Raw genomic sequence first — 27,163 nt, 5'->3', positions numbered from 1 at the left:
TAAAAGCTGTTTCATATCATCAATTGTCCGATAGTATCATTTGTGCTATTGAGCGGATTATAAAATCTTTTACTCTTTTGTCAACTAACTGAAGAGGCTTCCAAGTTGTCACAAGTTTTATTACATGTGCAACATCACATCTAACAAAATTTATTGGCAAATCTTCCTCATCGTTCTTCAAAACTTTGAAACATGCAGATATATAATTCTTTAAATTATTTTATTGTGTAAATGCTCTTACTACAGCTACCATTAGGGCTAAAGACATGTCAGTTACTACTTATTTAGGACACGGAGCTCCATCTCGAATCCACTCTATAAGCCAATAATATATTGAATTATTGTCATGTCTCTCCGAAAGCATGTGACTCACCGAATACTGTTTTATTATATTTTTATCATGCACAGTTATTTCATAGTTTCATACAATAAAATACTTTTAGTGGTTCTATTGGTTACTGACGTCGGTTTTTTCACCAAACTGTCGGTTGCGTCGATGCATACTGTAGTTATTTTGTTATGTTTTGTATACTGTCTATACACATTAATTTCAAGAGCGGTCCAATAATGAACGAAAAATCGATCATATCTAATGTCTTTAATTATATTTAAGTATGGATGCATTATGCATATGCTTCATTTTGCATCGTGCTAAAACTGGATCATCGTCCACTTGCTGTTGATTTATTACTCGGCATTTTAATATCCTCAGTGCATTTTCTGTTGGTAAATGACTGGTTTCATCATCACCAAACTCCATTAAATTATTCGCTTCACATCTACGTAGCATATCAGCTGACATTTTCTCGTTCACTAATTTATTAGTATAATATTGTTTTTTTTCAGAGGGGGTTCGACGTTTTCGATTTTCGTGACATTGTTGAAAATTTCCTTTATAAGTACAGTAGAATATAGCTCTATTATCAACTGGTGGTTTTACATTTAATATCCCTTTTAATTCACTGTGACATAACTTACATTTACCGTAAAATACACAGAAATGAAGTCCAGAATCGTAAATTTTAGCCCTTTTATAAACGATTGTGCAAGCAATTTTGGTTTGTTCCCAAAAATGGCTGTGAACTATTTATGTCCATTTCCAGGATTCAAAGTTTTAGTTACGATTTAGGTAACTTGAATTATTTGCCTGATACTTTTTTTCACCATATATATCTGCCCATTCTTCTTTGCTCAAAGTTATTTTAAAATTAATATTTTCAATATCATTGTCAAAGCTGTTTTCAATTTGAAAATCACTTGAATCGTTATTCATTAATGTCATTTTTGTATCATTCTTCATCATAGCATCATCGCGTGGTTTTATATGCATTTTGTTTAACACGTCGTTTCTATTAGGTACACTTTAGTATAGTGTATAGAGATTTCTCTGATATTTCTCCATTTAACTTTTGTTTTATATCTGCCCAAATTGGATGCGTTGGACCAACTACCATTTTATGTCCGTCAAAAATTGTATTTTTGTATATTGAGGGCTTCAACTATATCATCAAACGGTATACTCATTTTTCTCGGCATGATTGATATACTATGGGACATATTATTTATATTATATTTATTATTTATTATAAATTATAACTCATTTATATAATTTAGTTATCCAGCTTAACTAATTCAAATGTACCTAATATTTTTTTATTAATAAATAAATATTATTTTAAAAACGTAGTATTTAAATAATAATAATTTTTTTGGACTGTTATTATAAAAATACCTAGGTACTTAATTTTTCTGATTCTGAATGATAATTTTTAATTAATAATAATTATGAATACATTTTACAATGACATATTTTTTTAATTAAACACTTTATAGGAGTAATTTAAATTACTATTTTTAGATTCTGAGTGTAGCGATAAATATACCTATTGACTTAAGACTGGGCATTAACGAGTTAAAAAATTAAAGTTAAGTTACTTAACGAGTTTCTTTTTTTTTTAAGTAACTTCTAATTTAACAAATTAATTTATTTTACAGTCACGTTAATTAATTTATTTTTCCCCAATATAAATTTCATAAATTTAAAATTTAAAATTCTATTTTGATTTTTACAAATGATTTATATATATATATAAATATATTATTTAAATTTTATATTACTATATTAGTATATTACTGTTTATTTAGCATTTGCTATTTAATTTGCTATAAATTAAATACATAAAATATAACTTATATCTATTTATTATTATTTTAAGTATCTATTAATTATTATTATTTTTTTAAAATTATAAATGACTATAGTAATTGATATTTTTTCTAATTTTTTTTAGTAGTTAATTATAGAGATGTTAAGTTCGTGAACGAATAGTTCATTTGAACTATTCACTTTGATGAACTATTCCGAACTATTTCAGTACATGTAACCTAATAGTTCACAGTTCATAAAATAAATTGGTCACATTGTGTTCACTGTTCACTGTAAATTGTAAAATAGTTCGTGATCGTGATATCGTGATATCGTGAACTTCAGATAATAATATTTAGTTCACGTCCAAAATCTCAAAAACAGCTGTACATGACTGCTATAGTTACTGATTAGGTGATTTTGATAATATTAAAAAAAAAAAATAGTTGATACTTGATACTTGATAATTTGATATGATATTTGAAAATTGTGCTTGTTAACTACACATTGTTATTTGAACAAACAGTAATAATTTGAACTTAATGTAATTTATTTCTTAAAATATTATATTAACTTGTGATACCGTGACCAATGGTCATCAGATGAAATACTTTTAGTACCTTAGTACCTTTAGTACTTTTAGTACTTTTAGTACCTATAATCCGTAATGGAAGTTATTTTTGTCAAAGAAAAATAAAACATCAACTAGATAGTTTATTTAGTAAGTTAGTGGTTACTAGTTACATATTACAGAAATAAAAATAATAACTATAAATAATTGCTTTTTTTCACCTTAAATACAGTTTTGATAATACAATTTTAACCGACACTAAGAGGCCTCGAGGACGCCCCAGACAAAGATGGGTGGATAGAGTAAAGGAAGACTTGAAACTCCTGAACGTAAGAAACGCAGAAGAAAGTGCAAATGATAGAGAAGAATGGAAACAATATGTTGTTGCGGCGATGGGCCTTAAGGGCCTGTAAAAGCCCAGAGAGAAAGAAGAAGAATACAACTTTTTTATAATAAAAGGTTTAAGAAAGATTATTGTGTAAAAATATTAACTGTGAAGCTTTTTTTGTGTTCAAGCGATTTCTTTTTTGCGTAATAATTTGTCCAGCTTCTGAAAATATTCTCTCGCAAGGAACACTAGTTGCTGTCACACAGAGGCGCTTCATAGCAAATTCATATAGATGAGGATAAATATGTTTTCGTTCATACCACCATTTTAACGGATCATCTTTACGGTCAATTAATGTTTCTCCGAGGTATTTATCTAACTCTATTATTCCTGCTGCAGTTGATGACACTGTGGATTTGAATTTCTCAACTTTATCTTCATAAATTTTCCATAACAAAGATACTGGAGGTTGTGATGTTGAAGTTGTTGGTGCTTGTTCGAGGTTGTTAGATGGTGTTGACGGTAATCGAATGTTTCCTATTCGTGTTCTTAAATTTGTATAGGCGTTTTTATATTTTACTTCATCAGTGAAACCATACTTTTTAAATCGAGGGTCCAAGATTGATGCTTGTGCCACAATTTCAGTCTCTTCAATGTCTTTAAACCGTTTTTGTAGTTCATTTTTCAGTGAAACTGCCATTTGATGAACTGCATGAGGCAAAGATATATCGTCAACATAAGTATTTACAGTTGCTGTCGTGGAACTAACTAAAACTATTTTTTTTGATAAAGATACAGTTTTTTCTGAGCTAACTTCTATTGTAACCTCATTAAAAATTTGTAATATAAGAATGGCTTTATCAACTATATCCCATTCTTCTGGAGTCAAAGTATCAATACTACTTTGTAATAGGGCTAATGTTGAAATTACAGCATCTTTTTTACAAATAATTCTCTTCAACATATCAAATGTCGAGTTCCATCTCGTCACACAATCTTGCTTCAATTTTAATAAAGGTAAACCCATTTGAGCTTGTGTTGATTGGAGTTTTGTTAATGCGTTACTGCTGCGTTTGAAAAATTCGACTATTTTTTTTACTTTTGAAACTATTTCTGAAATGTTTTCTAGTGAGTTTTGAACAACAAGATTGATGGAATGAGCAAAACATCCTATGTGTCGAAAATGTAACTGACGTACTGCTGAAACCATATTTGCTGCATTGTCCGTTACAACAGCCACAACTTTATTATTGATTTTCCATTCAATTGTTATATTTTTTAAATACTCTGCTAGATTAATTGCTGTGTGCTGTAGAGGAAAATGTTCACAACCAAGGCAAACAGACACCATTTTATCTTTATCAATAAAATGAGCTGTTACTGCAACATAACTTTTATTATTTACACAAGTCCAACCATCTGTTGTCAACGAAACTGCTTTTGCAGTTTCAACTTTTTTTTTTAAATTTTCTAAAGTTAAATTGTATAATTTTGGGATCAAATTCTTAGATATAGTTTGTCGGCAAGGAATCTCATATCGAGGGTTCAACATTTTTAATAGTTTTCTAAATTCTTTGTCATCCACCATAGAAAATGGATAAAATCTAGATCATAAAATAAGAAAAATAAGTATGTATTTTTGACTTTCATTAAATTGCTTAGTTCACTGATAATTAATAAATATTGTACTTTGTATAATACATAAATATATTAATTTATTTTAGTTATTGGTATTTTAATGTGAATTTATTATAGTTACATATTAATGTAAAATGTCAAGATAATAAAAGCTCAGGGTCAATCATTACCTACTTGTAATCTACTGTACAGCAGAGCGACATCCACTTGACTCCCTTTTTATAATTATTATTGTTATTATAATTATTTGCTTTTTGTTTCTTAACATGTATTTATATATAATTATAATAAATTCTAAATAAATATAGTTAGTTACCCTTTTACTATCATTTTTGTCACTTGTTCATCAATTTCCTTAGATCTACTCATTGAGATAGGTTTTTTACTTTGCATAAAACTCATAATGTTACTTTGGATGCGGGTAGTATTTGATAAAATATTATTAACACTCGAATCAGGAACATTTAGTGCTTCTACTGGAGTTTCTGCTTATGTATTCATGTACTACCACATAAAGGAGTTTAACTCAAATTGGTACATAGAAATATATAATAGGAAAATAATAGTAAAACTGAATAAAATATACCATGACTAGCAGGATCATCTACAAGATTTTCATCAAGGTCCATTATCTCTTTTGCTTTTGAAAAAAGTACAGCAGGATGAACCGTTTTTAAATGACGATTCAAATTACCAAAAGATCCACCAGCAGTACTTAATATTTTACTGCAATACCCACATTTGGCTTTATTGTTGTCCAACTCACTAAAATGATTCCACGTTTCACTTCTTTTACGAGGGGCCATTATATTAAATTAATAAAATACAATTTTAATTTCTAATTAAGTGTATAAGAGGATTAACTATGAAAAATAAATTTAACTTAATAAAAATTTAAAATTTCTGAACACACTATTCTTATTATTAGCATAGGCATAAGCAAACACAATGTTCATAGAATAGTGCAACACTGTGACTATTTCTGTACCAAGTGTACTATTAGTTAATAATTAATACAAAAAACACCAATTTAGGGGACTTAAGTTAGACCAGATTAGACCTGTCCACTTTCACGGCTTTTTCTTTCTTTTATAGTTTTATACTTTTATTCTCGTAATCTCGTATTTTTCATTTAAATTTTAATTGTCTTTTTGTATAATCTATTTGTAGTGGTAAGAGAAAAGTTCGTTTCGGTTGTGTGAAATCATACCGTTACCATATGTCCGTATGAATCATTTAAATCAATGAACTTAGTGAACTATATGAACTATTGAATAGTTCATTTGAACTATTCACTTCAATGAACTGTGAACTAATGAACTTTTCTTCAAATTGAACTAGACTTTCCATCTCTAGTTAATTATCAAATAATTAAATAAAATTAATATAAAACTTTCTTTAAATATTAACAAAACAATGTTTATGATTTTTTCAATAAATAATATTTTTAATTTTACATCTGTTTGATGAAGTCACTTTACACGATTGTTCAAACGCATCTTTTTGTAACTCAATAAAGTGAAAATGATAAAATATTTGGGACTTTTATTTTACTGTAACCTTAAATGGAATATCCATTTAATATACAAACAGTTAAACAGTTGAATTGCATTCTATAATGATTAAATTTCGTAAAATAAAATACATCTTTTCACCATATACTTTAAGGATAGTTAATCTATTATTATACCAACCTATAATTTAATATGGTATGGTAATTTGGGGTGGTGCTTGTTACATTATAATCATTATATTATATTTTTTACACAATTAATAGAACCCAACTACAATATTGAATATTATTTTTATAATATGTTGATATGTTGAATTTGTAGAGTCTACAATAAAAAAGAATTGAATGAAAATGCTACCATACCTTTCGTTAACAGTAATGATACTAAAAGTAAGTTTAGTAAAGTTATTTTACAATTTTATAGTTTTTATAGGTACATAAGTATTATATATTTTTTTAAGATCAAGAAAGAACATAATAAGACCAATTAATATATTATCAAATGTACTTGAAAATGGAGTGGGTGATTTGTTTAATGTGACATTACCTCAACATCAGAGGTGTGCTGTGCATACCTTAAATCTGATTGCAACTACTGACATCCAAGATGCTGAAAAAGATAATGTCTACAAAAAAATATTAAGCAGACGTGTGTATGCAAAATGTCAAGGTTTGTACAAACAGAACTAGTTAGCCGCCATATGCGTGTAGACTGTAGGTCAATGTTTACATAATTGTCTTATCAACACAACAAGATAACAATCTTATGGTATTTGATTTATAAATTATAATAATTATAATATAATATTATATTATCACCACAAAATATAATATAAAACACTTTTATATAATATTCTGGCTAATGGTTATTATGTCAATATTAAAAAAAATGCATATTTTTGTATATTTTATTAAATAACAACAGAATTACAAACCAAAGTAAAACAAAGTAAAAAATATTGCATAAAATAGCATTGAACAAGTATACAAATATACAATACATATTATTATTAAATTAATATATTATGTAATGTTAAGTCAACGTTAATGGTGGTATACACATGATTTATAATTAGTAATTATAATATAAAAAATATAATAATATATAATATATACTACAATATACATTACTGATTATAAAATAATATTGTTTTTGTTAATTTCTGTCTTTGACTGACCGTATTTAAAACGTCACTAGAAAATTGCTTACCGTATGATTGCAATCTAACGCTTAAAAATCTCTTTACAAGATGGGTGATTAAAAATATTTTATGAGGTCTGTCTAATAAACCTACATTTTCACAATTTAAGCTATTAAAAATATTAAAATCCAATGCAAATTTATTAATAACATAAAAAATATTTTTTTTTTTTGTAAATTGGGTACATTGATCTTTGTTAAGTTATTAGTTAAATACAAATAGTATTTCTCTGTCTCTATAATAACTTTATATGAACTCTTTGAAGATAAAAATAAGCCACCAAAATTTTTGAAAGAAGTTAATTTAGTATACAACTGAGGTATAGGATAATTATGGTCAATAGAAGTTTGACTTAAAAGTAGTGATTGGATGCAACTAACACAATCAATATGTTTTGAAATTTTACGAACTACATACCCTGTAATAAAGAATGTTTTGTTTAGCCTCACTCATGGACGAATTAGTACAATTAAGTAGGATATTTCTATTCAATGTTTCCTGATCAATTTCATCGATAGTTTCAAAATTTAATTCACTGGTATTATCTTTTTTTTTATTCCATTTAAACTCAAGCAGTGCCCCAAAAACATCATCATCGAAACTATTACAGTTACCATTTGTTTTACATTTTATTGCATTTTTTAAAAGTATTTGTTTGAGGGCAAATTTAAATTGTAATACGTTAGGATTATTATTCGCTCCAAATCTTTGTCTGAATCGAGCAAATAAAATTTCAATATGATCCTGTGAGCACTTATAAGTTAATATATATCTATAAAGTGGATTTTGATTAAATATTAACTTAGTTATTGAAAATAATGACTTAATGGCTACTGCAAAACCAATTATAAATGATTTTTTAGCAGTTTAGTATATAAAACTTATAGTGTTATTTTTATTTTTTACTTTTAACGTAAATAGATAGTTGACTAATGGTATAATAACAGACTCTAAATTTGAAATGCTTGAAGTGGTAATGGGGGTTTTAACTCCTTTACCAAAAGGATTTCTGGAGTTTAAAAAATCAAAAATATGATCTATAGTGCGACAAAATTTAACTGTTGCATCTATATTTTGAAACCCTTGCATACGAATATCTTTTAAAAAAAGTAATGCGTCTGCTGTAGAACTACTTAACATTTGTGTTGCTAACTTAACCTTCATTTTATTCTGATGCCACATAATATGATTTTGGTTTATTTTATTGGCTAACTTTAATGTAAGATTTGTTTGAACTTCGTATAATTTTTCAAAATAATTCCAATTAATTGCTCCTTCGGCAGATAATAATAATCTCGCATTTCCCAGAGTGTTTCTGGCTAACATTTTATATTATCATAGGTATCTATATTTTCAAACTCACATCCTAAAATTTTCATTGTTAAAAAATTAACAAATGCCCCATCACATGTTATACCCCAAACTCTTAGACCGGCATCATGTGTAACTGTTAAAGCTGTTTTTATAAGCTCTGCTTGAGTTGAATTATTTATTTTATTTTGAAAAAAATAACCTACAGGACATTTCCATTTCCCATTCAAGCATTTCAAGCTGACCAAAATGAAAACTAGGACCTCAGTTGCTGGCGTATTATTTCCTTCCAAATCTAATTCATTTCCATAATCAGAGAAACCAACAAATGTATCAAGTTTTTTATCCGATACAATTTGTTTCTTTATGGCCATTGCATCAAACACTAAATTGCAATCTTTATCAACTGTTGGCAAATTTTTAAGACATGACAAAACTTGACTTAAAAATCTAGGGTTTCCATTGATTGAGCTGGTCCAGTTTCGTATAGCTGATATATGAGGCAATCTTAGGATGGATCTAGAAAATACATATAAATATACAATAATACAATAATTATGAATTAATAATATATATTATTTTACTATAATAAGTACTAAGCAGTGTGTTACCAACTAACCGGCAAAATTCATAAGCTTTAGGCGAATAATAATGAAGCGTAAGTGCAAATTCTTTTATAACAGTACTATAGTGTCGACCTTTAGCCTTACACTCTAAGTTTTTAAGCTGGTTCTTAAATAGTTCTGCCGACATTCCACCAAACTTATCTAACAAAATATCTTCATATTCTGAATATGATAAGGGATACCTTTATTTGTTAAATTTTTTAATAAGTCTTTTAAGTTATTAATAACTTTGTTTTGTCTCCTAACTTTTTGCTGCAATAACTTAATTTTCTTAAATTACTTGGTAGGAGTTGACTTAGCAATATATTTTTGTGGAGATGCTGTGTACATCATTCTATTTTTACATTTATATTTAGATGGTGTTCTTAATAAAACTTTAGTTTGTTCAAAAGCATCATCAACAAATTCTTAAATAACTAAATCTTGATCTTCACTTGTTAGATCTTTAAGATAATAAGAATAATATAAATATTTTATTTTAATTTAATTATTTATATACCTTATAATAAATTAATTTATATCAACAGCTAGTAACTACCTATGATAAAAATAATACATTCTTTTTTCATTTTTATAAATAAATATTAAACTTAGAGATGAAAAATATTAAATCATAATTTGCAATAATGATTCATTGATTAGAAAAAATCAAGATTAGTTAGATTTCTATAGGAAAGAAAAATAATAATAATAGATGGATCAAGAATACTCGGTGACTTACTTGTATCATTAATGAGAGAACATGAAGCTGTATAACATGATGTTGTTAACCAATGGCGTAACTGGGAAAAAATCTAGGGGGGGCAATGTATAATGAATGTAATATATTTATTATTATCAAAACCCTGACACCCCTCCCCCCGGTTAAAATATATACCTTTAGCTTTCAAAAAATTGTCAGGGGGGGCAAGTGCTCCCTCTTGCACCCTCACAATTACGCCACTGTTGTTAACAGTGGTATAGTTTGTTCAAATTCAAAATCATTGTCAACAATTATTTCTTCAACAACTAGATCTTCAGTTTTTATATCTTTAAGATAATAAGAATAATAAATTATGTTTTCATTCAACTTAAACAATATTTATATAATAATAAGTAACAAACAATTAATGCTTAAAAACTCAGTTCAAAAATGAGTACTAAATTACTCACATGTTTCATCACTCATAGTACACAATTCTGTCGCAGGATTATCTGTTTTCTTTTTTTTTTAGTGGTAGTCCATTACAAAACAGTTTTGTAGGAATTAATGTTGAAGGAATTGACAATTGAAAAATTGATGGAACACTATCACTTTTCAATATCAATTTGTAGCTTCCACCAGGATTTTCATAAAAATCTGAAGTCTTGAAATGTTCATGACATAACCGACTATTTTTATTGGGTATAAAACCTTTACGGCCAACTGCCTTAACCCACAATTCTAATTTATGTTGATCCAGTGCCGGGTTAACGAATATGCCGCCTGGGGGCAGATTTTAAAATGCCGCCCTTTACATACCTTATAAATGCTTACCTGAAAAAATGTAAACCAGAGCCTACTTGAGCACGATTTTTGCAGCCACGTGCAGAACAAGTAACAGGCATTATTGAACTATTGAAGTAATCATAGAAGCACAGAATGGTATAAAATACAGAATAGATTTAAGATTACCAACAAATCGTTAAACAATTTCAAATAAATTAAAATAAATGCGATTTTATTCTGTGCAAAATGCGAAATGCGAACGTCGGTCGCCGAATCGGTGCAACTCGTTTGCGCACAACGAATACCGTCATTAATCTGAAACGGACGACTCGTTTGCGCACAACATAAATGTGAACCTATTAATAACCCTAAGGCCCTCCGCACACGGTAAAACTGTTTTGCAATGAGAATCTCAAATCAGTTGCGCGAGCAACCGTTTGGCGATTTTGCTTGTCTAGCATAATAGGAAACCGCACACTTGTCGACCAAAACCTAATCGGTTTGTAATCAGTTTCCAACTGGTCGCGTGCAACTGTGCTTGCAGGTCGAATTTCGGTTTCAGTTGCGTGATTGCATTGTAATAAATGATTAATTTATTACTTAGAATGTATTAAAATTATTATTTTATTATTATAATTATTATATAATACCTGAATATTATATTTTGATAAATTGATAATTCATTCACAATGAATGAGCAGTTGGCAAACATTAAATTTGTCGAGGAGGTAGAAAAACACGAACTTTTATATAATTATAATCTTTCTGGATACTCAAGAAGAGACCTGACAGAAAAAGCATGGCACGAGATAGCAGCCAAAGTAAACATGACAGGTATCTATGTAAAAAATGTAATTAATATAATTTGTAAATTATATAAACTATATAATAATTATGTAACTATATACACTCAGTGCCGGGTTAACGAATATGCCGCCTGGGGGAAGATTTTAAAATGCCGCCTTTTACATACCTAATACCGTTATATTCATATAAATAAATCATTCGAAACTATTAATACTAAATTTAATAATCTGCTGGTTATAAATGTATATTACAAGTATACAAATACAAACACATTAATGACTGTTCGGGTCGTACGGCAATTGTAATTTGTTGCACAATCGAACGCACGGTAATTTGAACGGTTTTTAATATTATTATTTATGTTTAGAAAAATAAATATAAATCAAACTAGGTTAAATTTTGAATTATTTATTAAACGTACAATTTGAAATATATTTTTTATAATTGGTTCTGACTTGTCGCACTTAGAAACCTTGGCGATTGACACTGTATTCGGTCGCAGTTGTCGGCAGACTAAAATTAATAATGTGTCCTTTAATCAACGCAGCGCGTCCAGCGTGCTTATCTGTCTTTTGTGGCGACCGATTACAGTATCGCCAAGACTGAACAATGACAATACACTCTTAAGTCGTAATATAATATTATAATTATTATATTATATTACAATATTATTATTATTTTGTTCCCACATTTCAATATTATATATTAATAGTATATTCAATATGAATTATTACGTTTCAGCTGTTCTAAAAATAATATTTCCCTATACGGATTGTATTTATCTTTATCCAAGCTATATTAATAATAAAGTGTCTAAAAATAACATGATTGTTGACGCCGTGTCCGATCCTACTTTTGGTAATTCGCGGTTATCGGACACGACTCGCAATGTGTTAGAAACGAAGAAGGTGACCCGGTATATGTATAAATATAACAAGAATATAACAATGTCGTAAATTGACACAAATAAATATAATATTAGGTCAACACGGGGCCCCAAAATAATTACAATAATAGCATATAAATAATAATAATAAATAACATCAAAAAAATGAATTTTACAATAAATGACCTGATTCAGGTGGCGGCGCGATCCCACGATCCAAGCTGGCAATCTTCACTGGTCTAAACGTGGTTTTTCCTTTTTGGTGTCACTGGACAACCAACCGTGCACACACGTACACCGTGTAGAGCTGAAGCAATAATCAAATAAGTCGACGACCGTAACTTTACGACGCAAACTTGCGGATAATAATAATAAGAAAAAGGCACATGGTTTTGTATCACCGTATAACAAATCGGACACAAAAGCCGGCGCGAATAATATTCACGGACAACGCGTTGACCGCACACGCGGTTTTGGCCGCACAACCCGGCACGAGGCGGCGAGCGGACGCAGCGGTGCGTCAGGCTCAACCGAGATTTCGTGTTCGGCGCACACGAACAAAAAAACGGGCACAAGCCGGCACGGAACGGAACGATCCGACCGTTGGTAAAAGACAGCGACGGCCGGGCCCCGGACAACCGGTGGCCAGCGAAGCCGGTCGCTAAAAGTTCGCGCAAGCGCACCTCTGCGTCGGACGTCCGCGGGACGACAAACACACGTGTCAAACGGACACACCGTCTGCACCAGGCGCGGAAAGGCTCAAGCTCGAACATCCTCCCCCTATGGGAGGCCTTGCCTCACATATCGTGGAATAACAGTAGCCGAGAATGCAGGAACCGTGGTGTACGCCTCAATATGGAATCCGATCTTCGTGACGGCGGTTATAGTTGATAAAAAAACTTCATCACATAAGGTGAACATATAGTTTATAATAATGAACATAAAACAAAGAGAAAATACATATACTATGAAATATAAAACAAAATATTAAAGTAACAATATGTGTACATATCTATATAATGAATAGGAAAGAATACAAAATATAATATAAATAAAAATAATTAATAATAATGAAAAAAAAAAACAAAATGGCTTTTTTTTTTTTTTTTTATATATTGACCAATGGGTCATTGAGCACCCGCCCAACACTAAGCGATTGACAACATCTTTGGTAATCGCGCATAGCATAAAAAATTAAACGGTCGGGCCGAAGCAATGTGCTGGAATGTCGGCACGCATGGTACCCACCAAGCCCCAACCTGTACTCTACGCGACAAAACGAACATTACTTGGTGGGTAACAGCACGAGTTTGACCACTGGTCGTATGACGCTACCTGCTCGGGTTAATACTCGAGCGACACGGACATGACCATCGGTACCGGGAAACAACTCTACTATACGGCCGAGTCGCCACATCAACGGCGGATTTTGGTTGTCTACTACTACGACCATATCGTCTACTTTGACGTTGGGGACACCCTTGGTCCATTTGGACCTCTCCTGTAGCGTAGTCAGATACTCAGAGGACCAACGGCGCCAAAAGGATTGATGGCACTGATCCATCAACTTCCACCGATCGGTTAAACTACGGGTGGACTCTGGACCCGATCTAGGCGGTACGGTGAGAAGCGGTTGACCTATTAAAAAATGACTAGGTGTCAAACACTCGAGGTCATGCGGGTCCGTCGAGGCGGGCGTGAGCGGACGCGAGTTTAGAACGGCCTCTACGCGCGCTAATATAGTCGTAAACTCTTCGTACGTGAAGATATGTGTCCCTATGACTCGTATTAAAAGTCGTTTCGTCGATCGCACCGCCGCTTCCCATAAGCCTCCGAAGTGGGGGGCGCTAGGCGGATTGAAGTGCCATTCGCAGATAGCACGCGAATTGGCAATAGCGGCCCGGCCTTCCGGGCTGTGGATAAGCGCGCGTAATTTCTTATCAGCCCCGACGAAATTAGTGCCGCAGTCCGAAAACACATCGCTCGGTAGACCTCGACGGGCAATAAAGCGATCGAACGCGGCTAGGAAGGCATCGGTCGACAGATCGGTTACAACTTCGAGGTGGACAGCTTTCGTAATAAAACAAATGAAGACCGCTATATAAATTTTGAAAACGCGTGATTTGCGCAGTCTGGTCTCACGCATTTGTAAGGGGCCCGCATAATCGACGCCGACACGGTCGAAGGCTCGTCGCTGTTGGACGCGAGTGTCGGGCAAATCCGCCATTAACGGTTGAACACGTTTGGCATCAAACCTTACACATATAGAACAGTTAGTAATGACACGATGCAACACCGATCGAAGCGAGACAATCCAAAATCGACGTGAAATAAGCGCAGTAAGAACTCGCGGGCCGGCGTGACACGTCACCCGGTGCCAACGGTGGCACAATAAATAAGCGTAATGCGAATGCTTAGCTAACAAAACCGGATGCTTACAATCATAAGCTAATAAAGAATGCCGCAGTCGTCCGCCAACGCGAATCACGCCTACCGGATCGATAAAGGGCGCTAAACGGGCAAGTGGCTTCGACGAGACATGCTTACCCGTCGACAATTCGCGTAACAGAACGGCGAAATGTACGCGCTGGGACTCAGCCTCTAATATGCGAGCGGCGCTATCTATTTCTGACTTTTGCAAATATGCGGGCGCATTGTGGTCCGGTTGTCGACGTACTCGACGAATACCGGCGGCAATAAACCGGCGCATATACGCTACTACTCGTAACATGCGGTCGTAATTAGAAAAACGATTAAACCATTCGACTTCAATTTCGTCAACACAGGCGGCGCAGGACGCTGGACGAAGTTCGGGCAGGTCACACAACGGTAACGGCGAATGAGCATCGTCTCCTTCCGACGGATCGCCATACGCTAAATGTGGACCGTGCCAATACAATTCGTGCTGCGCTAGGGCAGCCGGCATTATGCCACGCGACGCGCAGTCGGCGGGGTTATTGACCGAGTCAACATGCCGCCATCGACAATCCGGCAGTAAAGTGCGAATTTGGTGCACTCGATTCGACACATAAATTTTAAAAGCTTCGTGCGGGGCACCTAACCATGATAATACTATCGTAGAATCTGACCACGCATTTATGCCGACAATATTTAATTGCGGGGCCAAAATGTCGCGAACGCGACTTAACCATCGAGCCAATAACAACGCGGCATTTAATTCTAGTCGGGGAATGGTTAATGATTTTACCGGCGCTAATTTTGTTTTCGTACCAATTAAACATACGGACGCGTTAACATCGACGTCAACCATGCGCACGTACACGACCGCCGCGTAGCCGAGTTGCGAGGCGTCACAAAAACCTAGTAAATAGCATGGTGCTCCGTGGCTCGATTTCAAATAACGCGGAACCCTAATATTTAATAACGACGGTAAGTCGGAGACGAACGCGACCCATTCGTCGTGAATCTTGTTTGGTAAGGGCTCATCCCAAGTCATGCCAAGTTTCCAGGTCCGCTGCATAATAGATTTAGCTAAAAATACCGCGGGAGCGAACACACCTAGCGGGTCGAATATACGCGCTACTAAAGAAAGAATGCCGCGTTTGGTGCATACGGGTGCTGCAGAATCGAGACTTAGTGCGCAACAAAAATAGTCCCCATCGGGATGCCATTGTAAGCCGAGCACCTTAGTACCGTAGCCGTCGACCGATTCGAACGGCATAGGCGCACACACACGATCTGTGGCTGGCACCGCGTCTAAAACGCATGACGTATTTGACGCCCACTTTTTCAGCTCTAATCCCGCTTTGTGCATAACAGAGATTAAATCGGACTGTAATTTTAATACGTTCGAAATCGTATCTGCTCCGTCGCAGATGTCATCGACATAGGTCTGACGCGTTAGCGCGTTACGCACAAACTCGAAATTATCGCAATCATCGGATGCGATAGTTTGTAGCACGCGTAGAGCAAGATAAGGCGCGCAATTAACGCCGTACGTAACGGTATTTAACTCGTATTCTACAAGTTCGTCGTGTGGCGACGGTCGCCATAAAATATGTTGGAATTGACGATATTCCGGCAAAATTAATATTTGTCTATACATTTTGCAGATGTCGGTCGTAAAAACGTACTTGGGGACTCGAAATCTTGTCAAAATGTCGACTATGTCCTGTTGTAATTTAGGACCGGTAAACAAGCAATTATTCAATGACGGTCCGCGACTACTCTGCGCGGAAGCGTCGAATACGACGCGTATTTTATTTTCGTCGATCGCCGGACGATACACCGCGTGATGCGGAATAAAATAACGTCCCGGGGACGTCGCGACGGACATATGACCTAGCGAAATGTATTCCGACATGAACTGGACATATAATGCTTTTAATTGAGGGCTCGTAACCAATTTACGTTCAAGCGCGTCAAAACGTCGCACCGCGAGTTCGCGGGACCCGTTAAAAGTATCAGCTGACGGCGGCGCACGAAAAGGCAACGGTACCGAAAAACGGCCGCACGGCAAACGTACAGTCTGTTCACAAAATAACTTTTCACAACGCCCCTCGTCGGTAAACGTCGCGGGAGCAGCCTCTGGCTCCTCAACTTGCCAAAACCGTTCCATTAACCCTTCAATGGAAACAGTCATAGCGACCGGCATCGATTGATACGGGTGAGCCTCTCGGTCGGACACTGGACCAATTAAGATCCAACCAAAGACCGAACTAAACGCCGTTGGTAACGCTTTGTCCACCGAAAATTTCCGACCGTCCATTATTGACGCGTATACATCGCCGCCTAATAATACATCAATAGGTGAAGTGATATCGAATGACGGGTCGGCGAGCGCGAGATTAGAGTACCTATCTTTAACGCTCGAGTGTAACGTTGTTCGAGGCAAATCACCCGTTATGGCGGGCAATACCCACGCATTTATGGAAAGCACAGGTTCGGACGCAAACCGCGGCTGTACGTTACACTCAACGCGACCTTGGACATTTACTACAGGAACTCCGGATAAACCGCTTATCGGGGCTGTCCAACGGGAGCGCTTAAGGCCTAATCGATCGGCACACGCACTCGTAACGGCGCTTATTTGCGACGCGCAATCTATCAATGCGCGCATTGTTTGCCACGAACCGGAACGATCGCGCATATGCACTAGCGCGGTACCTAAAATTACAGACGACGCCTGGTGTGGAGGGGGACGCGGCACGGACGCGCATAACGACGCTTCGGCAGCCGGTGGCTCGTTTCGAACATCGCGATCTCTACTGGACGATTTATTATGATGAAGAAGCGAGTGGTGTTTGCGCGTGCAGTTCTGACAACTTGATTTAGCATTACACTTGGGAGCCCAGTGCTCGTCACTAAAACAATTAAAACATAATTTTTTATCGCGCGTCCACCGAGCACGCTCGTCGGGGCCCCAATTCTTGAACCGCGAACACGATGTTAGAGCGTGCGAACCCGCACAACATAGACACGTATTATTAGATTTGGAGGTGACTAAAGACGTCAACCGAGGCTTCCCTGAGTAATCTCCCCCCTTTCGGAACTGACCAGTCGACTTTGACGGCGCATTACTCGCACTATTTTTGTGGGATTCGCCCACGACTTCGAGAATGGCCACCCGGGATCGGAGAAAGGCTAATAATTGTCCTATCGACGGGTAATCTACTGAACTGTTCGCCTCAAATAACTTGCGGGTAGAAACAGGTAGACATCGAAACGCTATAGAAAATAAAATAAAAGACCCAACGTCTGGTATTTTTAGCGCGTCTAACAATGAGATGGATTCACTACACGTTCCTACAAATGCGTTCAAGTCGTTAAGTGACTCTTGTGTCATGGTCGACGATTGCAATAGCTTGTCGACGAGTGACGTTGCAACCAAACGCGGTCGATTGAACTTATCGGACAAGGTGTTCATTACTAACTCGTAATTGTCCGCCGACACCGGTATGCCTCGAACAGCATCGGCTGCGGCGCCTTTTAAGCAACCTATTAAATAATACATTTTATCGATGTTCGATAAATTGTGTCGCGTATCGACAAGCGCGGAAAATCTGTCGCGAAAATTGGGCCACGATCGGTAATCACCCTCGAACGTGGGTAGAGGTATATCAGGTAAGCGGGAAAGTGACTTAACCGGATCCTCGCGCGGTTTCTGAACACTTGATGTCCCATTTCGGAGATATGACAAGTCGACGGCGTCGACACCTGTCGGGATTAACCGCTGGGCGATATTTTTAGCCGCGTGAATTAGTTGGCGTACCTCCGCTGTCAGCTCGGGTGAATAGTCGGTGAGCTTATCGGACGCCGATAAAAGATCTAATACGGAATCGTCATCTGTCCTAAATTGAAACCATAGCGCGTCTAAATCCGCCGCGTTTAACGCAAACTCTGAGGCTAGATCAGGCTCCGATTGTACGCGCAACGCCATAGCATGTATAGCTCGAATCTGCGATATAATGGTAGTACGCTTTACTTTAGCACGCGCGAGCAGGCGCGAAATACGCTCAATTTCTTTCTCGTCAGCCATTACGAGCAAAATGTAATATAACCTAAATATACAAATATAATATATGACACAAATACAAAGAAAAATAAACTATGTCGCCTATACGCACCGTAGGAAACACTATGTAGATACCAGCCCACCAAAAAAACCAACACACCGCTACCGAACCCCCCACAGAAGTCGGAAACCACGCTCTGCTACCAAAAATGTTGACGCCGTGTCCGATCCTACTTTTGGTAATTCGCGGTTATCGGACACGACTCGCAATGTGTTAGAAACGAAGAAGGTGACCCGGTATATGTATAAATATAACAAGAATATAACAATGTCGTAAATTGACACAAATAAATATAATATTAGGTCAACACGGGGCCCCAAAATAATTACAATAATAGCATATAAATAATAATAATAAATAACATCAAAAAAATGAATTTTACAATAAATGACCTGATTCAGGTGGCGGCGCGATCCCACGATCCAAGCTGGCAATCTTCACTGGTCTAAACGTGGTTTTTCCTTTTTGGTGTCACTGGACAACCAACCGTGCACACACGTACACCGTGTAGAGCTGAAGCAATAATCAAATAAGTCGACGACCGTAACTTTACGACGCAAACTTGCGGATAATAATAATAAGAAAAAGGCACATGGTTTTGTATCACCGTATAACAAATCGGACACAAAAGCCGGCGCGAATAATATTCACGGACAACGCGTTGACCGCACACGCGGTTTTGGCCGCACAACCCGGCACGAGGCGGCGAGCGGACGCAGCGGTGCGTCAGGCTCAACCGAGATTTCGTGTTCGGCGCACACGAACAAAAAAACGGGCACAAGCCGGCACGGAACGGAACGATCCGACCGTTGGTAAAAGACAGCGACGGCCGGGCCCCGGACAACCGGTGGCCAGCGAAGCCGGTCGCTAAAAGTTCGCGCAAGCGCACCTCTGCGTCGGACGTCCGCGGGACGACAAACACACGTGTCAAACGGACACACCGTCTGCACCAGGCGCGGAAAGGCTCAAGCTCGAACAATGATATACTAGCTGTTTATGTACTATTGTACTACATTGTACTTTGATTTTATTTATAAATTATAATTATAAGTATAATTACATAATAATAATATAATAATAATCATGTTGTCGTATCATAGCGTATCGTATTTCTTATTTCTGGTACAGTGTATTTCCATTGCCATGGTAGAGATGCACGAGGAGAAAGAAAATAATTAGATAAATAATTTCTAATAGTATTCGCTGAAGATCTTTCATTTATTGTTACCTGTCTTGGTATTATTGTGTCTATTCCTACTGCGGCTATTTCATGATCTTCTTGCGTGTCTGTGGGCTTATAGACGATACCCTCTCGTTTACGTACATAATTGTGTAGAATGCAAACCGCTTTAACCCTTAATTTGGCAAGTGTACATTATTGGTGTGAAAATTATGAAGTTTGGTTATTCTTTATATTTTGAGGCCACTGATCCCAAAAAAATAAAAAAATAAATTTTAGGACTTAAACTTTTTAAGTTATAAGATGTATCCTATGAGATACATTGCCATAACCTCATAATATGTACTATGTATCTGGTGAGATACATTGCCATATTCTTATGATATGCACTGTGTATCTTATGAGATACATTGCCATAAGCTCGTATTATAAGAGTTGCTTCTAGGGAGATACATTACCAAGAACATGTGTATAATTTGAACCGTCGGCAGTGATTCAGGAAATACAAAAAAATTAATTCATAATAGTATATTTAATATTATATAAAATAAAACCATAACTTTAACACATTTAAAATATAAATAAACAATTTTTTAATAAAAAATAAATGTATAGGAACTTCCTTTAATGTTATTATTACTTAATGAGTTTCAATCGAAACAAAACAATAGATAAAAATATATACAATTATTTTGTGTAGTGAAAGTTTTGGAAACAATTTCTTCCTTCCACAAAACAAAGACGAGTTTTACATTTAAGACATATAACAGAAGTTTGGCCTGATTTGCAATACCTACATCTGCCTTTTGTAGTAAATGCTGGACAATGGTCTAATTTATCTTGAATCACTTCTTGTGGAGGCCTTGGTGTAACCGGTGTTTGAACTATTTTTACTTTTTGTTTTTCTTTTGTTATCGAAGAAGAAGGACGACCAACTCTTGGCCTATTTTTACAAGCCAACGCAATAGCAATATCTTTTCTAAATTCTTTTAACCTCATCGTGTTTTTTTCATTTTTGCAATCTCTTCTATACAATAACCAGGCGTTATTTACAGATAAATCTAACATCTGCGAAAATAATGCCATATACCATTTGTGTGTTTTCATGTTAGTTTGGTAAAGCGCTATAAACATATCTGCAAGATCAACACCACCCATATGAGTATTATATTCCTGTACTATTTTAGGATAAGGGACAGGCACTTTTTTTTTTCGGTTTTTGAATATCTTTGAATTGTTTGTACGGGTTCTTCCCCTGCATAAGAGCTTGCCAAACTAACAATTTTATTATCCAACCATTTAACAATAATTACTTTATTTTTTTTATCACACTGGCTAAAGAAGGTACCCCGTGGCATTTTACTTAATTTCTTATCGTCTATATCACATCCACGTAAATGTTGTTTTCTTAATGTTCCAAGACTAAGAATGCCATATTCATGTCTTAAATAATGAATAAGCTCTGGTGTTGTAAAAAAATTATCAAAAAAAACCGTACTGAGTGGTTTATTAGGGATAGTTTTACATAATACAATAACTACTTTTGGTCCTAAACCGAAATAACTATTTTCATAATCGGAAAACTGTACATTCTGGAATGTATTTTCGCCAGAGTATGGGAAAAAATCATACACCATTCCATCGATTCCAGCACGGACAAATAGTTTAAAGCCCCACTTCTTCGGTTTATTTTTCATATATTGCCTACGTGAACCAGCCTTTTTGCCCTTGTATGGCACCATCATTTCATCTATTGAAAACTTATTTCCTTGAGAAATATTTAAACAGTTAATACGAATTTTTTCAATGAATTCCCTTGCTTTAAAAAATCGATCGGTGTTGTTATCATATTCATTATTTGTTAGGTGTAAGCATCGTAATATATGTTGATATTTTTTTAGTGGCATAATATCTGCGATGGGTCCAAATCTAGTGCCTTGTGCCCAATAATCAATATATGACGGCATTTTAACTATACCCATCCATAATTTAATACTTAATAAATCTTTCATTTCTTCAGGAGTTGTAGAAAGAGGTTTCGAAAATTTTTGGATTGAAAACAAATTAGACTGTTCAACTAACAATTTGATTACCTCATTAGAAAAAATTTTCATAAAGTAATCTAAGGGCGTTAAAATAGTATCGTTAATAATATAGTTTTGTTCAACTGGAGCCTCAACACCAAAATTAAATTTATTTATTGATTTCCAATTGAAATCTATATGTTTCAACGGCACTTTTTTTTTTGGATGGTGAACAGGAGTGATGACCGGAGTTTCAATTACTGTTTTTTTATGAACTCGAGCTGAACGCCGTGATGATGAACTTACGGGTGTTACAGATAATGATGCTGTTGGAAGAGGTGTTGCAGGACTTGGTACTTGATTTGGAGATGGTAAATGAATACTTATTTCTGAAACAGCTTCATCTCTTAACATCTCAGTTTCTTCTGGTACTATCTGAGCGTCAAATTCTTCAAACACTTCTTCATTCCAATCCTATATTATATAATATAATAAAATATAAATGTAATTTATTTATTATACATTTATATAATTAATTTATATATATTATAATTTTGATTATATATTATTTTCTATAATATAACATATTTATATTTATTTTATATTATTTATATAAAATATAAATATAGTAAAATACAATAATTAAAAGAAACCTACATTGTTTTCATTCTCTTCTTCAAATTCTGCCAAGAGCCTGTCAATCTCTGGTATATTTTGTTCATCTATTTCCGACTCCGAACTAGATCCACTATCTAGCGGAGGTAAGGCCAAAGCCATCATTTTTCTAGTTCTAGAAAACATTTCTAAAATCTAAACACGTAGGTATTTATAAAATAATTTATAATATGTATTAACGCGTTGATTGCAGCACGAGTTGAACCGGGCGACTGTCCGGTGAGGTACATATTTGTATCGCACAGAACGGTAATATATTATAATACCTATAATAATTGTACAGAAATAAAGACGTGTTTATCCAAGAAAAACGACACATAACTAAACATAATATTATTATTTCATTGGCCAATGTGATGAAATTAATCAATAAGGCTCCACGTGGAGCCCATTTCGAATAATTTATAATAATAGTTTAATAATATAAAATAAAATAATTTAATATTATGAATTGGTTATCTTCCTTTATTCCGAAAATCGTCTATTAATAATACAAAAATACTAGGAATGTGTCTTTTGAGATACACGTATAAACTTATAGACGTTGTGGCAATGTGTCTTCTGAGATACATGTATAAACTTATAGGCGTTGTGGTAATGTGTCTTCTGAGATACATGTATAAACTTACAGGCGTTGTAGCAATGTATCTTATAGGATACATAAGATTCAAATGACATTTAAAACTATTTATACAATATTTTAATCAAATAAATATATGTAATCATATCATAAATACTTCCTTTAATAGTTTTTCAACCTTCTTTCGTGCATTTGTCTAACAAATAACGATTTTTGACAATTTCGAATATGCGAATCCTTGTATATTTGATAACAGGGTAATACTCGATTTGTAATGCTTAACAGAAAAAGTATGATAACATTTGTGCGGGAAATAAAAATATGATAGTAATCAAACAGTGTAGCATTATTAACAACGTTAAAATGTATAAAGAAAAAATAAATATTTAAATTATTTAAAAATGATAAAAGTGAGTGTATCTCATAGGATACAATACCAAGTTAAGGGTTAATAATGTCATTCACTGATTCTACTTTTCGACATCGTATGGGACTATTTAGTACTTGAAACTTTTCTGCCGCCATGCCAAAGGCGCATTCAATAGTTTTCCGTCCACGGCTTAACCTATAGTTGAATATTCTTTTAACATTGTCTAATGTCCTTTTGGAATAAGGCCTCAATAAATACTGCGATAACGGGAATGCTTCATCAGCTGCAAAGTAGTATGGAAATGGACTATTTGTCTCATCATATGTTAACGGGGAAGGTGAAGGGATGTCGAAACCTCCGTGGGTAATCCAATACTTCATTGCACTAGCTTTAAAAATGCCTCCATCACTGTTTCTTCCCGCGTATCCCGATTCTATCATCGTGAATAAACCATCTGCATCGCAGCATGCCATTAAAACGACAGAATGGTATGATTTATAGTTATAATTTTGTGAACCTGCGTTGGGAAATTTCTCTATTCGTACATGCTTCCCGTCCAGAGCTCCAATGCAGTTTGGGAGATTCCAAATTGACTCAAAACGATCGGCTATCAATTTCCAATGCTCTCTAGTTGGTACCGGCATATATATTTCATTTAACGTGTCCCAGATTATTTTAGTTGTTTCGTGCACAATAGTTCCAACTGTAGTTTCCCCTCTTGCAAAGTATAATGAAAGAGACACAAATGTACATCCTGAAGCCAAGTATCTGTTAAAATATAAGTGAATATTATTACATAATTTATTACCTATATGAAACTGTGCAAACTGTGTAGTCACTGTAAATACTCGTAATTTAGTTAGGCGACCGGAGCGAGTACCTAACCAGTAACCACGGCCCTGCGGATCACACTGTCCTAAGGGACAGTGAGTCCCAGTGGTCGACAGTGGTCAAAAATCCTACTTACACTACTCATTTACGAGATTCACTCGATAGCTACTAAACAGCACAACGAGTTCCTGTTTTTTTTTTTATATTTATTATTTATTATTTTTATTACAATGATTTTAGCGTCCGAGTGTAAAGAAAAATGACGTAATCTTCGTACTGTTTTTACACGGAAAATGAAAACTCCGGCAAGTGGGTCTGGTAGAAATAAAAAAGCATACTATTTAGCAGATGCCATGCAGTTTTCTATCCCATTTATAAAAACGTTGGTTCCGCCGTCCAATGGTAATCTTCTGGAGAAACCGCAAGACGAAACGACTGATGAAACGATAGAAAATACAGAAATATGTGATGGTCTGACAAACTCATCGTACTCAGATCAGTCTTCAGAACTACAACCGCCACCACTTCCAACATCACCAACGTTAGAAGCACCATTCCTATCACCTTCCGCATCACCAGCATCACCAGTACTATCGCAACAAATTAACCATCCTGAAGAACAGTTCTCGTCTAGAAATAAGAAAAACCTGAAGTTCAAAAATAAATCGGCAGTGGAAGCAGATAATTGTGTGGCTGAATACTTTAAAGCTAAAAAGGCGAGATTGGAAGCAAATTTAGTTACTAATTCTTACAACAGTGAAAACAAAGAAGCTCTCAAGATGTTTTTATTAAGTTTGATACCTGAAGTTGAACATTTTAGTAAGGATCAGATTAAATTATTTAAACGAAAAATTTTCAGCGTTATAGATGAAATATCATCCCAATCATCGTCAACATACTCGTCGCCATCTACTAATTCATTTCCGTCAACACACACTTCGCAGTCAACCACGTCGTATACATCTGGGAGTACACCATCAAATGCACTTGAGTATTACAGCAACTTTTCTGGGACAGTCGAAAACTACGATGAGGAGTGCGAGTCCAGTTTCACACCATTATAGTTATTTTAATAATCATTATTAATTTCTTAATTTAGTTATTTGTTGATATTATGTTATTATTACGATTAAAATATAAGAAATTCAGAACCTTATAATTCAATAAAGACTAATAACACTTACCTCAGAGTTATCAATATTCTTTCTTCGGCAGACACACATTCTCTCATATTTGTGTTTATTTTATGTATATTAGGAGTAACCAACTTTAACAATTCCCGGTATGAATCTTTTGACATTCTGTAGAACGCTATAAACTTGGTATCAGTTTGATTCAGTTGTTCTGCTGCTATAAACAGCCTGCATTTCATATTTTTCTCTATATATGGATGGGTCCAATATTCCCTTCGTACTAATTTTCGTTGTCTACGGTACTGATAGTAGTCGATTATATCATCTTCATCAGAACTACTCGACATATTGCAAAAGTTTAATGTTTAACTATAAAAAAACTTTGAAAAACTTTAAAAAAAACGCACGTTCTTTCCGAACATCAATTCGCATACAACTGCGTACACTGGTCGAAATTCGATCGAACTCGTGTGCGGAGTAATACATAAATTGATTGCAAACCAATTGCTCAACAATCGCTCACGCAACTGATTTGAGATTCTCGTTGCAAAACAGTTTTACCGTGTGCGGAAGGCCTAAGACTACTAATGGTGCAGAAAGTTATCACAAACATTATAACAGTCAGTTTTACACTGCTCACCCACAAATACATCAAGTAATTGACGTAATTATTGATATTCAAAGTGAAACTGATTTAAAAATTAATTCGATAAACAATAATATCATAAACTACAAGAAAAAAGAGACAATCAATAAGGAGATACAATTGGAAAATATTTGGAATGAATATAAAAATAAAATAATTGATCGCTTAACTTATATAAAGAAAATCGGACTTGTATGCCACCATACAAAATTAGTATAATTTTATAACTATAATATGCTATTATTACTACTTATTAATAGTATGATTTTATAACCAATATACTACTATAATATTACTTCTTATTAATAGTATAATTATATTTTTATTCAAAACAAAAACACACACATCATGCACATTTTTAATCACGCCTGTACAAAACAGATAGTCCTAAGCCTACATTAAAGTGAGAAGGAAAATGTGCTGTTGTACTCAAACGAATCGTAAAAAAATATGTGTGCGCAAACGAGTTGTACCTTTATTATTTAAACCTAAAATATGTGTGCGCAAACAAGTTGTGATTTTGTGCGAAAACGTGTCGTACAAAAGGCAAATGTGCGCAAACGAGTCGTACCCCGCCGAATACTATCATGTTATCACGCCGTATCGATAAGACATTTATATAAACATTGACCTACACGCATATGGTAGCTGACTTCAACATCTGATGTAGACAAGTTAGCTATCTAGTATTT

The 27,163-nt window shown here is 34.7% G+C and overlaps 3 protein-coding genes across 3 annotated transcripts; all 3 read right to left on the bottom strand.

The window, feature by feature from the left end:
- Positions 1-3,178: 3,178 nt before the first annotated feature.
- Positions 3,179-4,396, bottom strand: LOC132931212 (E3 SUMO-protein ligase ZBED1-like). The gene has a single exon (XM_060997334.1). The coding sequence runs from the start codon at positions 4,394-4,396 to the stop codon at positions 3,179-3,181; it is 1,218 nt and encodes a 405-aa protein (XP_060853317.1).
- A 9,385-nt stretch (positions 4,397-13,781) lies between these two features.
- Positions 13,782-18,995, bottom strand: LOC132931211 (uncharacterized). The gene has a single exon (XM_060997333.1). The coding sequence runs from the start codon at positions 18,993-18,995 to the stop codon at positions 13,782-13,784; it is 5,214 nt and encodes a 1,737-aa protein (XP_060853316.1).
- Positions 18,996-23,932: 4,937 nt separating this feature from the next.
- LOC132931210 (uncharacterized) lies at positions 23,933-24,505 on the bottom strand. Its single transcript, XM_060997331.1, has one exon. The coding sequence runs from the start codon at positions 24,503-24,505 to the stop codon at positions 23,933-23,935; it is 573 nt and encodes a 190-aa protein (XP_060853314.1).
- Between the last annotated feature and the right edge of the window lie 2,658 nt (positions 24,506-27,163).

Source organism: Rhopalosiphum padi, unplaced genomic scaffold (assembly GCF_020882245.1).
Source record: "Rhopalosiphum padi isolate XX-2018 unplaced genomic scaffold, ASM2088224v1 scaffold1, whole genome shotgun sequence".
Taxonomy (NCBI): domain Eukaryota; kingdom Metazoa; phylum Arthropoda; class Insecta; order Hemiptera; family Aphididae; genus Rhopalosiphum; species Rhopalosiphum padi.
The sequence above is the reverse complement of the archived record's forward strand: the minus strand, read 5'-3'. Positions and strand labels throughout refer to the sequence as shown.

Excerpts from the sequence above, each read along its gene's own strand:
- LOC132931210 (XM_060997331.1), bottom strand. The coding sequence starts at position 24,505 with ATGCCGGTACCAACTAGAGAGCATTGGAAATTGATAGCCGATCGTTTT.
- LOC132931211 (XM_060997333.1), bottom strand. The coding sequence starts at position 18,995 with ATGGCTGACGAGAAAGAAATTGAGCGTATTTCGCGCCTGCTCGCGCGT.
- LOC132931212 (XM_060997334.1), bottom strand. The coding sequence starts at position 4,396 with ATGGTGTCTGTTTGCCTTGGTTGTGAACATTTTCCTCTACAGCACACA.